The 16433-nt window shown below is 34.7% G+C and overlaps 2 protein-coding genes across 2 annotated transcripts in view; both read left to right on the plus strand.

The window, feature by feature from the left end:
- Positions 1-6251, plus strand: part of LOC105323873 (polycystin-1-like protein 2) — a 47118-nt gene extending 40867 nt beyond the window's left edge. The window contains exons 24-26 of the mRNA XM_020065324.3: positions 373-1611; positions 5629-5720; positions 5862-6251. Of these exons, the coding sequence (XP_019920883.3) occupies positions 373-1611; positions 5629-5720; positions 5862-6131 (1601 nt within the window). The 3' untranslated portion in view covers positions 6132-6251. The remainder of the gene's footprint in view (positions 1-372; positions 1612-5628; positions 5721-5861) is intronic.
- Positions 6252-11524: 5273 nt separating this feature from the next.
- Positions 11525-16143, plus strand: LOC105327746 (ectonucleotide pyrophosphatase/phosphodiesterase family member 5). Its single transcript, XM_011428365.4, has 3 exons — positions 11525-12176; positions 13864-14588; positions 15235-16143. The coding sequence occupies exons 1-3, from the start codon at positions 11957-11959 to the stop codon at positions 15568-15570; spliced, it is 1281 nt and encodes a 426-aa protein (XP_011426667.3). The 5' UTR covers positions 11525-11956; the 3' UTR covers positions 15571-16143.
- The last annotated feature ends 290 nt before the right edge of the window (positions 16144-16433 follow it).

The following is a 16433-nucleotide window of genomic DNA, read 5'->3' on the forward strand; positions in this document are numbered from 1 at the left end:
TAATATTCAAAGAATGATTCCTTATTACTTATATTTATATTATTTCCAATTTGTGGACTTTAAAACAGCATTATTTTAAAACCACTCTTTTTTAATGTAGAAATGCTATGTATTACTACGCTGCGCAGCCAATACCGTTTTTCGATTATGCTATAAGACACGCCAATTTTGTGTCAGTCATGTTTTATGAAGTTATTGGGTTTTAGGGTTAAAAATTGATTTGTAATCTTATCACAGACAAAGACAGTTGAAAATGTAAATATTACATTATATACGTTAGAAAAAATACAAATTTTGACTATAAAATCTCTCCTATCTATAGTCTACATATGTTATTATAATATCAAAATCATTGAATTTTTTCCTCTTCAGAACCTTGCACGACCTCCTTTTTACATATTGTTCGACCATGTGTGCATGAGTATCAAGACAATAAGATTGAAATCCGAGACTTTGATCCGAAATGGAATCCCCAAAGAAACATGTCATATACCCCAAAAATGCTTAATAATGCATGGACGTATACGTCTGATGATGAGGGATTGCAAATCCCTGGACACGTTCATGTTTACGAGCCAGGGGGATACATGGTTTTATTCCCGGATAATCAAATGGAAACACTAGACTTAGTTAATCATTTGCTGGAATATCGATGGTTGGATAGACGGACTCGAGCAATATTTTTGGAAATTAACTTATACAATCCGAATATCAACGTCTTTTCATATGTGATGTTTATCGCTGAATTCTTGGAAACAGGCGGCATTGTGCCGTGGTCTGACATCTGGGTATTCCGACCCAATGAGTTTGCCGGAGCGATGGGAACGTACGCGGGACTGTGCTACATCCTCTTTCTTATCTTCCTTGTTGGTGGGACAATTTCACTCACTAGAAGGTTGATAAAGAGAAGACTAGCATTCCTAAAGGATATCTGGAACACGGTAGACCTGGCTTGCATTCTTCTAAGCTATACAGGCGTCGTCATTTTTTCCATCCGTTTGTCAAAAGCAAATGAGACAATGGCAAAATTTAATTATAATCAATCAAAGTTTATAAGTTTTCAATCGGTTTTTCTTTGGGACTTTGCATTTAACTGTATTATCGGTATCTTGACCTTCATAACAACATTGAGAACTCTCAAGATTCTTGGATACAACCGAAGATTGACCGAAATTTTTCGGGTTATTACCACAGCTGCCATGGACCTGATAGGATTTGGTTTCGTCTTTATCATTATATACACTGCATATGTCTTGTTTGGATTTTTGATTTTTGGAAAAACTTTGAACGATTATAGTACCGTGTTTAGGTCATTTGGAACATTGACAAATTCATTGATAGGTAAAAACCGTCTGGATATGATGATTCACGTAGCACCAGAAGCTGCCTCCTTCTTCTACTTTACATACTCTGTTTGTGTCATATTTACCCTGCTCACTACGTTTTCGGCGATTCTAAACTACAGCATCAAGCGGGTTCGTCAACAATCGAAGAATAATCCCGAGGCTTTTGGAATAGTCGACATTCTCGGATCTAGCATAAGTGATATATTTGGAATTGCAGCAACACTAAAACAAAATAGAAATGCTGAAAAAACAAATCTGACAGCCAGTAAGTAGTGATTGCTTTTTAGCTCACCTGAGCTGAAAGCTTAAGTGAGCTTTTCTGATCACTTTTTGTCCGGCGTCCGTCTGTCTGTCTTTTTACATTTGCGACTTCTTCTCAAGAACCACTGGGCCAATTTTAACCATAGTTGGCACAAAGCATTATTGGGTAAAGGTCTGAGATTCAAGTTTGTTAAATGAAAGGTCGGGTCTTTTTTCAAGACGAGATAACTAAGATTTATTAAAAATTTGTTGATATTTTTCAAAAATCCTCTTTTTAAAAACTATTTGGCCAGAAAAGCTAATACTTGTGTGAAAGCATCCTCAGAAAGATTAGAATCAAGTTTGTTCAAACTATGGTCCCCGGGGGTAAGGTGGGGCCACAATGGGGGTCGAAGTTTTACATAAGGACATATAAAGTAAATATTTAAAAATCCTCTTCTCAAAAACCATTTGGCCAGAAAAGCTGAAATTTATGTGAAAGCATCCGTAGATGATGTAGATTAAAGTCTGTTCATATCATGATCCCCGGAGTTATAGGAGTCATAATGGGGGGGGGTTAACTTTTGACATAAGAATATATAGGGAATATTTTTTATCTTCTACCGGTACTCAGAACATGATATGCCAGAAAACTTATAACTTGTGTGAAGTAGCCTCAGGTAGGGTAGATTCAAGTTTGTTCAAATCATGATACCAAGGGTACGGTGAGGGCACAATGGGGAGAGGTTACATTTTTACATAGGAATATATAGAGAAAATTCTTTTTTTCAAAAAAAGCAAACAGAAGCATTTTCCTAGAAAATGTGCAACTTAAGTGAAAACAACCTGAGATATAGTGTAGTTTCAAATTCGTCAAAATCATATTTTTCAGAATGGTGGGACCATATCGCAATTGGGGGTCAAATTTTACAAAGGAAAACATTTTAAATTCACAACAAGAGGCCAGTAGGCCTTAACGGTCACCTGAGTAGCATATAACCCATCCACAAACTTGTCAAGGAGTTGCATCATGCATTTAATTAGGTTTCATTCCGGAGTAGAAAAATTATGAAGAAGATGGAGGAATAAGATGGCGCAAATGCACATTCGGTTTAGTAGTGAAATACAATTTTTAATTTATTTTTCCCCAGTTAAATCTTTTCAAATATATTATAATACAACTTTTCAAAAGCAAAATTTCTAACCATAGTCAGTTTTTAATATATTTAACAAAAAATAAGAAGAAATAAATTGTCGGAAATTTTGGTGGTATCGAAACCGTAACAAAAAAACCCTAGATATATGTTAGCTTTTGCCAGGTACTCTAACCACTGAGTCATTTCAGACACAATAAAGTGGGCTTTTTAAATATTATGTGTGACTAAGGTCACGAACTACCGGACTTGTATTATTTTTTCAATACGTTCAGTTGTTGGGATACAAAATGATATTTTTAATGTATAGTGGGTCATCTCTCCACGTTTTTGTTGATTGAAATCGGTTTGTTTTCCAATAGACCTTAATTACACTATGAGAAAAATATGGAGCACAGACCCACTCTATAAAAGAAAATGCCTTGAAGTTCTAAAAAATGACAATATTTGCAGGTTTTCATACGTATACGCCTGTTTGAGTCAACATATTCCAAGTATTGAACATACCTATAGGTTACAAATCAATGATTCGTTAAATATATATTGTTTTAAATGATTTAAAAAAACCCATCAGATTTATTGATACTTTAATTTTTCAGTAGCCCGTCCAACAGCGTATGGGCATTTTACACACCTTATCCACCAATCTTCTTTGTAATGACGACCACCTCCCTGCCTGAAATCTTTCAAATAGAACTATAGTTTTGGCGAAAATCTTAACAAACTCATGAATTCAGTTTTCCTTACAGATGAGTGGGAGTAAAGAAGATAATTTTTAAACATTATATGCATTAACACCTATACATCCATTTTGGCCCTGCCTTAGAGTCAAAACCCATACTCCAGGGGGACATAAAATTTAAAATTTTAGTAGAGAACTTCCTGGTAAACATGATTATGAAGTCAGTTTTTCATACAGATGTGTGAGAATAGAGAAGGTTTTTAAACATTATATGCATTAACACTATATTGCCATTATGACCCACCCCATTGTCCTGAACCCCTGACCCCGGGGCCCTGAATTTCATAATATAGGTAGAGGAGTTAGTGGACATCATAACCATGTATTCAGTTTTTTGCCCACATGTTTGGGAGTAAAGAAGAAGATTTTTAAAAATTTATTACATTTTTACTCTTTGGCCATATTGGCCCCACCCTAGAGCCTGAACCCCTGACACAGGGGTCATGAATTTCACAATTTTGGTAGAGGGATTTATGGACATTATAACCAGGCATTTAGTTTTTAACAAATATATATGAAAGTAGAGAAGAAGATTTTCTAAGATTTGATATATGTTTACTATATGGCCATATTGGCCCCATCCTAGAGCCAGAACCCCTGACACAGGGGTCATGAATTTTACAATTTTGGTAGAGGGCTTCATGGACATCATAACCATGTATTCAGTTTTATACAAATATATATGGGAGTAGAGAAGAAGATTTTCTAAGATAAATATATTTTAACTATGGCCATATTGGCCGCACCCTAGAGCCTGAACCCCTGACACAAGGGTCATAAATTTCACAATTTTGGTAGAGGGCTTCATGGACTTCATAATCATGCATTTAGTTTTTAACAAATATATACGAAAGTAGAGAAGAAGATTTTCTAAGATTTCATACATTTTAACTATATGGCCATATTGGCCCCACCCAAGAGCCAGAACCCCTGACCCAGGGGCCGTGATTTTCTCAATTTTGGTAGAGGGCTTCATGGACATCATAACCATGCAACCAGTTTTTTCCTCACGTGTGGGAGTAGAGAAGAATATTTTTTAAACGTTGGCTTTTTTGCATATTTATCCCCACCTGTGGCGCCCCGGGGGTGTTAGAGCCATGAATTTCACAATTTAGATTCCTCTTACCATAGAGATGCCTCACACCAAAAATGATAACAATTAGTCTTGTAGTTTTTAAGAGGAAGTTAAATATGAAAAATTGTTAACGGACGACGCACGACAGATAGCAATAGGTCACCTGAGTTTACTCAAAAGTCAAATGTTATAATAAATGTTTTTACTTATATGTAAGCATTTTGAAATATTGTTGATTCTTTAGAATTTTTTAGGCTTTGGTCACTGGACAATTAATTGTTCTTGGGCTTCACAAGTTTGATGTAGGTTTATATCCCATTTGATTTAGATCATCTTGAGAACCATAATGCTCAGTGTGAAATGACTATAGATAATCAACCTGTGAAAAAAAGGGCTCAATGATAAACAAAATATCTAGGGGGAAAATTTGATATTTTATTACACGATCAGTTACACTGCATTGTCCAGATATTTTGTATATGACTTCGTAAAGTTGATTTTATGATGTCTAGTATTGCTCAGGTGAGCAATGTGGCCCATGGGCCTCTTGTTTTTAAGTTATTTTCTTCTGTATCAAGTCGCAGCAGTCTATGTTTTTTCTATTATCTGGCCTATTGCAATTCTTCTGCTTCAAATATTTTCATAATCTTATATATTACATAGCCAAATTTGGTCATTTTATGTCGATGACATCTTAATGGAAAAGGTAACATTACGCGAAATTTCATACCTAGTTGCTCTCCTAAAATAGTACAAGAAATCAGAGGATAGGAAGGTGGGGGTTGGGGGGAGTAGTCTGCAGACTTATAAAATGAAAACTGACCAATAAATTAAAATGATTAAGATATGCTCTCTTTTTTTATCTCTGCTACAGCTCCTTTTGAACCACACACATGGTTTTGTACTTTACGTCAAAATGTTTTCCTTTTAAGCGAATGATTAAGAGTTACCCCTACTCCTCTTTTTCTAACTCTGTATCCAAACCATTTGAATTTCAAATGAAGTTAATTTTTCATTTGAATCAGTTTTCATGCTATTCTTTTGAATTTTGATTAATTGATTTATTGTAAGGGAGACATAACATTCAAGAAGAAATCAACGTCATTGGAGTTATTCGACTGCTACGGGACATAATTGTCAAGTGCATGGGTGATGCTTTCGTGGTAAGCTTTTTTCTCGTTGTCCTTTTGCATTGTGTATCTACAGTGTAGCTTTAAATGTTACTTTTACCCTCTACCTTGAGTATTCAATTTCCATTACCGTTTTACCATTACTATATACCTTTACATATATTATCTTTTTAGAACGCAAAACAAGATTCGTCATTTAAAAAGATGAGAAACCCTTTCAGTCCAACAATACGAAATTCCTTACGTAAACAGACAGCCCGTAATAGTGTCAACAGACTTGAAAGAATCGGGACAGGCAATTTTGACGTCAATATGCCTGAGAGAATCGGGACAGCCAATTATGACGTCAACAATTTGAAGAGAATTGGGACGCTGAAGGACATAGAACTGTCGATCGATCCTAGACAAGACAGTTTTGTCAAACGAAGAATTCATTACTTGTAAATGTCTTTTATGTTTTTATTGTAGCTGATTTTCTACTGTAAAATATATATATGGAGTTGTTCATCTTGATTGTTTTAAGGTTTATTTTTTAAGAATGTTTCCGTCTTGCTGGAATGTTTCTTTTTTGTCTTCCTATTAATTAGATGGGGGGTTTGCATTATTAGAATTTTGTGACGTGATAACTCATAAACATGTAGTAGAGCTCGCGATACGGTACTAGAATGCACTTACTTTCCAAGTCGAATGCTTTTTGCTTGTTGATTGCCGTCTTCCTTGGAAGACGGTATGAAGAGTTGAAATAATTTACAGTCTTCCTCTTCTTTGTGTTGGTAGAAAATACATGATATGAAAATTTACATTTATTTCATTGGTTAAAATTATGTTCGGCACAAGGGAGATAATTTTCTGATGATCCTTTTCACGTACGACTAACAAATTTCGTAGATTTCAAATCTTAAATCTTAAAAAGTGAGGAAACAAAAAAGTAATACAAATTGCTATGAATGAAATTCAGCCTTTGATATTCAGGTCCAACTAGTTGAAAGCAATATTCTATAATATCTATTGAAATTTTCTGTATTTCATTTATTATTTTTATTGAAATACAAAAATGTAAATAAAAAATTGATGCAGTATGGCTAATATTGGTAAGTTGTTTGCACCATAGATACTAGGTAAAATTACATGTAATATTTGTTTAGAAAATGCTGAATGCAGCGGTATAACTTTGATTTTATCAATATCATACGGGTTTAAGACCCTTCCTAAAATCTCTTTTACCCTACTGTAGTCGATATCAACTTACAAGCTGAGGTACGCATTTCTCAATTTTAGACACGCAGGCTTAAAAGACACATAATGATATAAAAATGCTCCACACGCCATGGTGCATGTATGTAGAGGAAGGTGACATTTATATATTAAACAATTAAATTGTCCTTGATAATTAATTGCTGTTTAGGGTTCGCGTTTTAGACGGTAAGCTTTTTTAAAAAGCTTAACTTGTTTTAATCAACTCTCCTATGCAGTTACTCTGGCAAACCGGAAGTGAAACAGTGTTTGGACCTAAGCACAAATCAATTCCGCCGACAACTCTAAGTTCTTGAAAAAAAATCGATAAATTCGATGCAAGATCTTCTAGATCTGAAACATTGTTTTCCAAGGAAACTTTTTTTATAAAAACCTTGAAAATCGTCAGATTTTAAATCGTACAAACAATTTATATATTTTTTTAGTCGTAAGTATTCCTACGCTTGAGTTAAATAGATATAGTTTCTTTAATCTCCGACAAGCACAGAGTCTCTCTTGCTTGTCGGAGATTAACGGAGACAACCGAGTGAAAGGCTGAATGAGGCTAGATTTCAATATTGCTTGGATCCATATAATTTCTCCGAAATATTTCGATTACTGATGGAATTGATTATATATACTACACAACATGATACATGTAGGTTTTCTCGAAATTCTTCGTCGTCGGAAAAGTCCGATACTTCATATAAAAAATTAGTTCAAATACTTATAAGAAAATACTTGCCATGCAAAATAAATTATCGTTGATTTTAAAGTAAATAATATTCGATAAAATCAACTCCCGTCAGTTCTTAATTTCTTTGATTTAACTATACAAGTCAGATGTCCTTTTATATTCGAACACGTTTAGATCGCATATATACGTGTACACACACACATATATATATATATATATATATATATATATATATATATATATATATATATATATATATATATATATATATATATATATATATATATATATATATATATATATATATATATATATATATATATATATATATTTCAAAATGACACCGCTTTGACAATCTGTCTGTCTATAAGAGAATTTTCTTTTCAATGCAATGAGGATTTTGTTGAGTCCAGGTATTTTTATGAGTATACATTGTTTTAATCAGAAAACCAATAAAGCCGTTTTAACACGAGCTTGGACTTTCGATGGGATGTATCTATCTAGTTTGCTAATCAAAACAAGTTGTCAGATATTGACCAACTTTTTTTACTTCGCCAAGGGAAGCTCATTTATATCTATAGACTGTCAAAATCGGAAGGTTTCCCCCTGAAGATCTGCTATCCTGTAATAGATGCAATTAAACAGTGTACATGTATATGAAGTAACTTATTTTTTGATTACTTGTGAAAAATATGATCACCAACGAAAAGAAATAATTCAGTTAATTAAAAGCAAATTTCCAAAATTTTCAGCATTAGCTATTGATCAACAACTTTTTTGGTTACTCAATATTGAAGACAAGGAAATTCCTAATCTTGTTGGCAAATTTATCAATGATAACATGCTTTAGTACTCCTTTTAAGTGAAATATTGTCAGAATTAACATTGTCAATTGCTATAATTGTTCTACTTTAATCATTTTTACATTATTCTTTGACATGTCTTCCTCATGTAATTATAATAATATGTCACGTACTTGTCTGTACTGGAATCTGAATTAGAAATAAGTGATCTGTATCTGTATGAAATCGACGCTGTTTCAGCTGAAATATTCAGTCCTGATTGAAGTCGGTCGAGTGTCATAGGGTTCAATTTATTCATATCTATTGGCCAATGATTGGACAGTTAACCATGAGTAGACTCCGCGCCTTCATCAAATTGGAGTTTGACACGTACTGCCCAAAGTCCAAGCTCTGGTTTAAAAGGCTCTAGTCCGTGGATGTAAAGCACTGTTGTAGAATTTTCTTTTTCTCTTAGTCAGCAAAGTGCATTTTGGAGGGTACTTCCCTATAAGCCAATAGAATAAAAAAAAAGTCAAGCAATATTTTAAAATATACTTGGTATGATTACTATTAAAAACTTTGTATTTTTGAAACACAATTTATTATTACAAATGTGTTAAATCAATATCTTGTCCCAAACAATGACAATATCTTGCGATGTTCTATAACGTATGAATTTTTAAAAATTTCTCTTTGAAACGACCTTTACTATTGTCTGTCCCAAGTTATTGCTTCCATCGCTTTTTGATGATTTTTAATAAAATTACACATACCTGTGAAAGAAATACAGTTGAAATCGTTAAAAAGGAATATATCCAAGATATCTTCATAGAACAATTATCCCTTTCCACTCAGAAAAATTCACAGGAACGAAAACAGATTCCTTTACGGAGATTTATAATGGGGTATGTTTACATCTTTTCTCTATTCGGAATACACTCGGAATACATCGCGCAATTTTTTAACATTATCATCCGGGCTTATTAATGACTGTTACAATGCAAAATCTCCGTAGACTTTCAATTTCGGGATGTGTATTGAAACCTGAAGTGGTAGAGGGGGCGTTTCTAAACAGATTATCTGGACATTTTTTATATTAGTGGATGAACGTAGTTTGAGCACAAAGGTATTTACTATTATTGAAATATCAAGCAAAAAGTGATGGAAGCAAAAACTCGGGACATAGTATAGATACATACGTGTACTCCATGTTTTGTATTACATTATAATTGTTAGGGATTTAATTTTAAGGGTGTTATTCTTACAGGACAAATTTTTTTATCAAACTCTCTCAAAAAAAGTTATTGCCATCATTCATTCAATATATTTTGATATTTTATTTCTTATATTACCATTATATATGACGCAGAGACAGGTAACATTTCTATAAAAGGTGACAATTATAAACAAAATGGCCCTACCTTAGCACCCGAGTCAAGAATTTCTCAAATTTGATTTAAAAAACAAACAAAAAACCACACACAAAAAAACACCCAAAACAAAGAGAAAAACAACAACCGTAGTTTTTCTAATGATGCAACCGGCTTGTCTCCAAGATGATGACAACAAGCCGAGATGATGATTATAAAACGATTCACACAAAGCAACACATAGAGTCTCTTCAAAACACCAAAACTTCCAGAGCAGCAGTTAGGATATTTTACAATATTGCAAATTGAGTGTTTTATCAATGTTGGTTTATCTGCTAAACACTATGGGAAGTAAAGAATGATCCAGTTTTTATTGTCTGACTCAAACTTTATGGCCCCTGGAAGTGGGGATGATGAGACTAACAGTTTTTTGCTGTTTATAAGATGTTCGACTAACAATGGACGACAAACGAGGGACTGTAAATTGAATATGGTTATACTGAGGGCAAAAGCTTCCGCAAAAATACTAAGCATTTAGTGAGCAAAAATAACTCTTGGTTGGGATAAATATATGGTTTTTCCTGCTATTTGTCAAAGACTGATTTTTTTTTACTCAAAATTGAATTTTTTTCATGTTTTTCGTCGTTTTTCTTGTTTGATATCTTATCTAACATAAAATTCACAACTTATCAGACGTTATACGGTATTCTTCCCTCTTGAATCTACCAACGATACTTTCATATAGATAACAACACAAAGTGCCTTCTTCCATTAAGTGGATGCGCCGTGATATTAAACATACACACCGGTGACCTAAAAATGTATATATAGAGATCAATGCACAAAAATAAATTTAAATAAGAGCTAGTTGTAACCCTTTTATAATGTAAATGCTCTGTCTGTCTAATCTAAAATTGTTTATACTTTATGCCTACATATCAGTGCTTAAGACAAATGCTGGAGACAAATAAAGTGAAAAACTGTATAAAAAAAAAATATATATAAAATTAAATAACAAGGGATGAAACAGTTAACTGAATGGTCTGGATATGTGACTGAATGGCACAGCTATGCCATTCAGTCACATTTCAGCCACCTTTCAGTTGACTGAATGGCAGAGATCCATCCTGTGTAAACAGTAGTGTTTTATACTGACTTGCTACGAACTGAACAAGTCACTCGGTCGAAGGTCGAGTGGTATGCATTTTTATAAACTAACCATTGTTTATTTAGATTTCATATTTCAAAAAATCTTTAATGACATTAAATGTGGATTTTAACATTCCCTCTGGTAAATAGAGTCTTCTGGTGACAAGAAATTGAGATTATGGGTATCAACTTAACCAAAAATAAAAGCAGAGGTCTTCCAGATAACTAGAACTTGTTGACGTCATCAGCGTGTGTGGTGTGCGGGAATTGATCTAATTTCAAATCGCGCGAAAGGAATCTACGACGGTAGTTTTGATAAAAGCTTTCGTGCGTCTGCACAACTTCAAATAACTCTAGATTCAATTTCAATATAAAATATCTCAGCTCTATCTTGGACTTTAAGAAGTTCATTTTATTTTTTAGAATGAAAGATATCTCGCTCAGTACATTGTGGTTCCCCCATCTCAGATTTAATGAACAGAATATTCTTGGGGTCTTTCTAAAAAGAAAAAAAAACAAGAAAGAAAAAAGGGGCATGAATGACAGATACATAAAGTGTCAAATAAGCGTCCTCCTCATGTATGTATGGCCACCCTCCACCAGCCAGTTCTCTTGCGCTCATCATCTGTTGTATCGCCATAGAGGGTGCCCACTGTATCTGACGAAGGTACAAATAGCCAGCTATGTTAATTACACGACAATAAATTCTGGCCAGCGTTTTGAAGCAATCCCTGTTTACACAGGTCGGGAAATATTAATTCGGAGGTGAGAATACCACATTACGGAGAGACAGAGAAGAGGAAAGTGCATTGCTGATAGAGCACTTTAGAATGTTTATTCTATTGTAAGGGGCACATGGTACTGAAACATATGGATCATTGAAAAAATAAAAGCTGTTCTGTGTGTTTAGTCAGATCCGATCAGTGTATCATTAGACCAAGGAAGTAAACTCTCCGGGCTTAGTCACCGAGACTCGTGGTGTTGTGGGAATCAATCGTCGTTGTATCGACTCATCCATTCACCCCCCTAGCCCTGGACATGCCGCGTATAGCGATCGTCTTCCTAACGTTTCTGGCGGGGGTAGCCTCGCGCCGCAACAAGGTGCTGCTGGTGTCCATGGACGGGTTCAGGTGGGACTACGTCAGCAGCGTCCCGACCCCTAACCTGGATCGTCTGGCGGGAATCGGAACGCGAGCAGACTATATCAACAATACGTTCTGTACGAAGACATTCCCCAGTCACTTCAGTGTCGTAACAGGTAAGCTGTATTTATAATTCCGGAAATCAAAATAATATAACTTGTTAAAACCTCTGAAAAGTGAAGATTTACGGACTGAATCTTAATCAGTGATATCTTATCTGCTGAAGGGAAGTCAGTTTAAAGATAACGGTCGTTAAATTTAAACTCTTTTCAACTATTTTCTTAGAAATTTAAATAGTAGCGATAAAGGTGTTACAACCATTACTCAGAAAATTATCTCTTAGGTGGAACCTGACCATGCTCATTTATTACGCAGGGATAATTTATTCATTGCCTAAAATAATATTGAAGCAAACACACGTGAGATGATAAGAATTTGTATAATCTTATGAAAAATGCTATAAGTTTAATAATCATAGCAGTATGCCACTGACATTTTAATGAGTCGACAAGAGATGCAGAAATGTTGTCGTGATATATAACTGTATTATCATTAACTTGATTACGACAAATAACTGCGTTGCTATCTTAGAAAGATAAATCATTGTGGGTTTTTTATTCATGTATGGAGATGTCACACAAACTAGCACTCCTCAACATGATAGCTACACAAAACAAACGAATTATTTTATAAAACTCTTGTAAGTTATTCTAAATCTTATTTTGCTATGGAAAAAATGACTTGATATCTTATCTTAAAATTAATGATTTTGTAAACTAACAGAACATTGCAGTTACCTTTACCCCTTGAAATCGCCAACATGTTTTGCCTTATACACTGTCTACAGGAGAGAAAAAAAAACCCAGGACAGATACAGCAGATTTGTAGAGTGTTAAACATAATCTAATATAGTTTAAAAAGAAAAGCGCCGTTTTTATTGATAAGTGGAACTTTTCATCGGATACTTATACACGGCCTTACATCAAGTTATGCTCAAAGGCTTGTTAATGCATCAGATATATTCATATTTTCAGAATTCACAGTAATGTTGATTATTGATAAGAATGTAGCATTCATTTAGCAAGTAGTAAAATCTTCTGCAGTAAGGTATTTACAGATTTGAAAGTTTTTAAGTCCATGTCATGTTGTAAATTTTGAATTTACCGGGTGGCAGTAAATTGTCATGTTGTAAATTTTGTATTTACTGCCACCCGGGAAATTCAAAATTTACAACATGACATCCATATCAAAATTAAGGTATTTACAGATTTGGAAGTTTTTGAGTCCATATCAGAATAAAGTCATACCAGAATTAACCAACTACCAAGCTTAAGAATTTCGTTTACTTAGAATGAATAAAATTTACACAAATTTTAATGAAAACTCATCTGTTGTATGTCGTGCTGCAATACACCGGAATACCGGTATTATTGCGCAGCTCGTATCGTCCGCAGCCACGGTCCGGAGTCCGCATATGTATATATCTACCCGAATCTCTAGGTTTGCGTCGGGGCCATAAAATTCAGAGAGAAATCTTTTCAAACTGAAACTTAAGTTTCAACTTTAAGTAATACGTAGGTGTGCAGTCATACACTATATGTACACTGCTACACGCTTGTCTCCCCGCCTACAACCATAAAACATAAAGGTGCAAACTAAATGACACACGTATATGTGAATGTTCTAGAAACTGTATATCTTGTATTTTATAGATTGTGTAATCACTTTTGACCTAAAATTAATATTTTGCTATCTGACTTTGTTAGCTTTTTAAAAAGCTAACCTTGTTTCTATCTGTTACAGGTTTATATGAAGAAAGTCATGGAATTATCGGAAATGTTATGTATGACCCAGTATTCAATGAAACGTTCAATCCAAGAACAATGGACTCAAAATGGTGGAATGGGGGTGAACCCATTTGGATCACAGCGGTAAAACAGGGCCTAAAAAGCGCCACCTATTTTTGGCCCGGAAGTGAAGCAGAAATACATGGGTTACGACCAACTCTCTATAAAAAGTACGCTAATGTTGACATCCGGGTTCAGATTGATAATGTCACCGATTGGCTAAAAGGTGACATTGATTTAGCGGTTATGTACAGCCCACAGCCGGATAAAGCCGGTCACACGTACGGTCCAAGTGCCCCGGAACTCAAGGAAAAGGTTCAGGAAGTGGACCTCGCTGTGGGTTTCCTACTGGATAAACTGGAAGAGAAGAATCTGTCCTCTAAAGTCAACCTCGTTCTGACCAGTGACCACGGCATGACGGAAATAGATTTCCAGAAAAAGAGAATAGAAATTTCTTCATTAGTAAATCTAAGCGACATAATCAGAAAATCGGACAAGGGGCCGCTTATGCACATAACGCCAGTAGAGGGGAAGCTTGAATCCGTGTATCAAGCACTCAGCAAGAGTGACAAAATGACAGTTTACAAGAAGGAGGAGATTCCTGAATTCTGGCATTATAAGAACAACAGGCGTGTCATGCCGATTCTATGTGTGGCGGACGAAGGGTGGTCCGTGGTGTGGGTAAGTAATGATCTTTGGCTATTTGGGGTCAAATATATTCTGTTGGTACCTTCTATTCATGCCAGAAGTTTGGGTTTTTAGGACGCTTTTGAAAAAAAGGTACATAAAGCAAACAAGGACGTAAATACTACCTGCAAAACTCGTTTGTTCCATTATCATTAGTTTAAGGTGGTATGGGACACTTACATGTTGTGACGTTTTGTTATCGAAATAAACAACAAAACCAAGTGAAATTATATAAGTAGTTTCTTTCCCAATATTGTCACCTACCAGTGTAGCGCAGTGGTTTAGAGGGTTTACTAAGAAGTCACGATTTCGAATCCCGCTATGGGTTTTACAATTTTCACCTCTCCAAATATTTTTAAAAGTTATTATATGGTTAAATATTGTAAAATTTGAATATTTTAAACCGGTGAAAGTATTTCAATTAATATGTACCTTAAATCCAAATTCATATCGACAGATGTCCCATACCACCTTAAGCAAACAAAGTTCATTTAAAAAATATACGTTATTTGCGTTGAAATGATTATTTTGTAAATTTTTAAACTCAATTACAATTTCTATAAATCGCTTTGAAATTACAACAAATAAACGCTGTGCACAGTCATGTACGAGCTTCATATAAATGCTTGACTTTTTTTAGGACAAAGATGACCTCATTAACAAAACTGACCGGGGTAACCATGGTTACGACAACAGACTGTCCTCTATGAAACCGATCTTCTATGCAGCCGGTCCGGACATCCGTAAAAACTATACCACCCCTCCGTTCCTGTCGGTTGACATCTACTCACTGTTGTGCTCACTACTGGATATTGACCAGGCACCAAACAACGGAAGTTATGAACGCGTGCGCAACTTTGTTGTAAAGCAAGGGAAAACAGCAGGCCTAAGTAACGACAGTGGACGTTTATCCATTAGTTCAATAATGGCTTTAGTAATTGTTTTACTTTTTTCTTTTGTGTGTAAAAAATCATAACAATAACTTTTTGGGGGAACTTTTCTATATTGAAAACATATTACTTTTGTCTGTGTATTCTTTTTGGCGCTAAACCGCGCTAAATCAAGTACATTGTACATCTTTCATAGCCGTTCATATATGCATACGAGTAGGCACATTCAGGAATATGCTAATTCAAATCCACACTAACTTGTTGAAAAATTATTTTCCGCCAAATGATGTACACGCTAAATATAATTGTATGTAGATGTATTTTCGTTTACAGTATACAGTGCCTTTAATTATTCTCGATCTCTCTCATGGGAATGCAATTATTTTGTATGTATGTGTTTAGTGTTAAAGTGCGGGTATATCAAAATGTTCAAATGATCAAACCATGATATCACTGTTGTCATATTTGTGTTATATACGTACTACGACAATCTGCCTACTAGCTCCACCTCTTTTACCTTAAATGTTACTCCCGTCGACCATCAAAAACGATCATCTCTTTTGTCCTCTTTGTTCTTTTCAAACAAAAGAGGGGTAAATCGCCAGACAAGTATATTAGTTATGGCATATTTTGTATCTCATATTAAAAGTTTGAATGCAGCTCGTTGTTTACTAACTATTCATAAAAGATATTAATTTTCATACTGGGTAGTTGATTCTGGCTAAAACCTTAAGACAAGTATACCATTCATCCGGAACACCTCGGGCTTTCATATGGTCCAGGGAGATATCAGAAAAAAGTGCAACTTCTTGATGATGTAATGTTCAAAGACAACCCAGCATACATGTATATCCAGACAGTATCAATAATGTATCTGTTTAAACAATGAAATGGTTTTATTTGAGCTAGTTGGAATGCATAAAACACAACCCGCGTTAGTGCGACCAAA

Source organism: Magallana gigas, chromosome 7, assembly GCF_963853765.1.
Source record: "Magallana gigas chromosome 7, xbMagGiga1.1, whole genome shotgun sequence".
Lineage (NCBI taxonomy): Eukaryota > Metazoa > Mollusca > Bivalvia > Ostreida > Ostreidae > Magallana > Magallana gigas.

Excerpts from the sequence above, each read along its gene's own strand:
- LOC105327746 (XM_011428365.4), top strand. The coding sequence starts at position 11,957 with ATGCCGCGTATAGCGATCGTCTTCCTAACGTTTCTGGCGGGGGTAGCC. Across the intron at positions 12,177-13,863 it reads TCACTTCAGTGTCGTAACAG|GTTTATATGAAGAAAGTCAT; the intron begins GTAAGCTGTATT and ends TATCTGTTACAG. Across the intron at positions 14,589-15,234 it reads AAGGGTGGTCCGTGGTGTGG|GACAAAGATGACCTCATTAA; the intron begins GTAAGTAATGAT and ends GACTTTTTTTAG.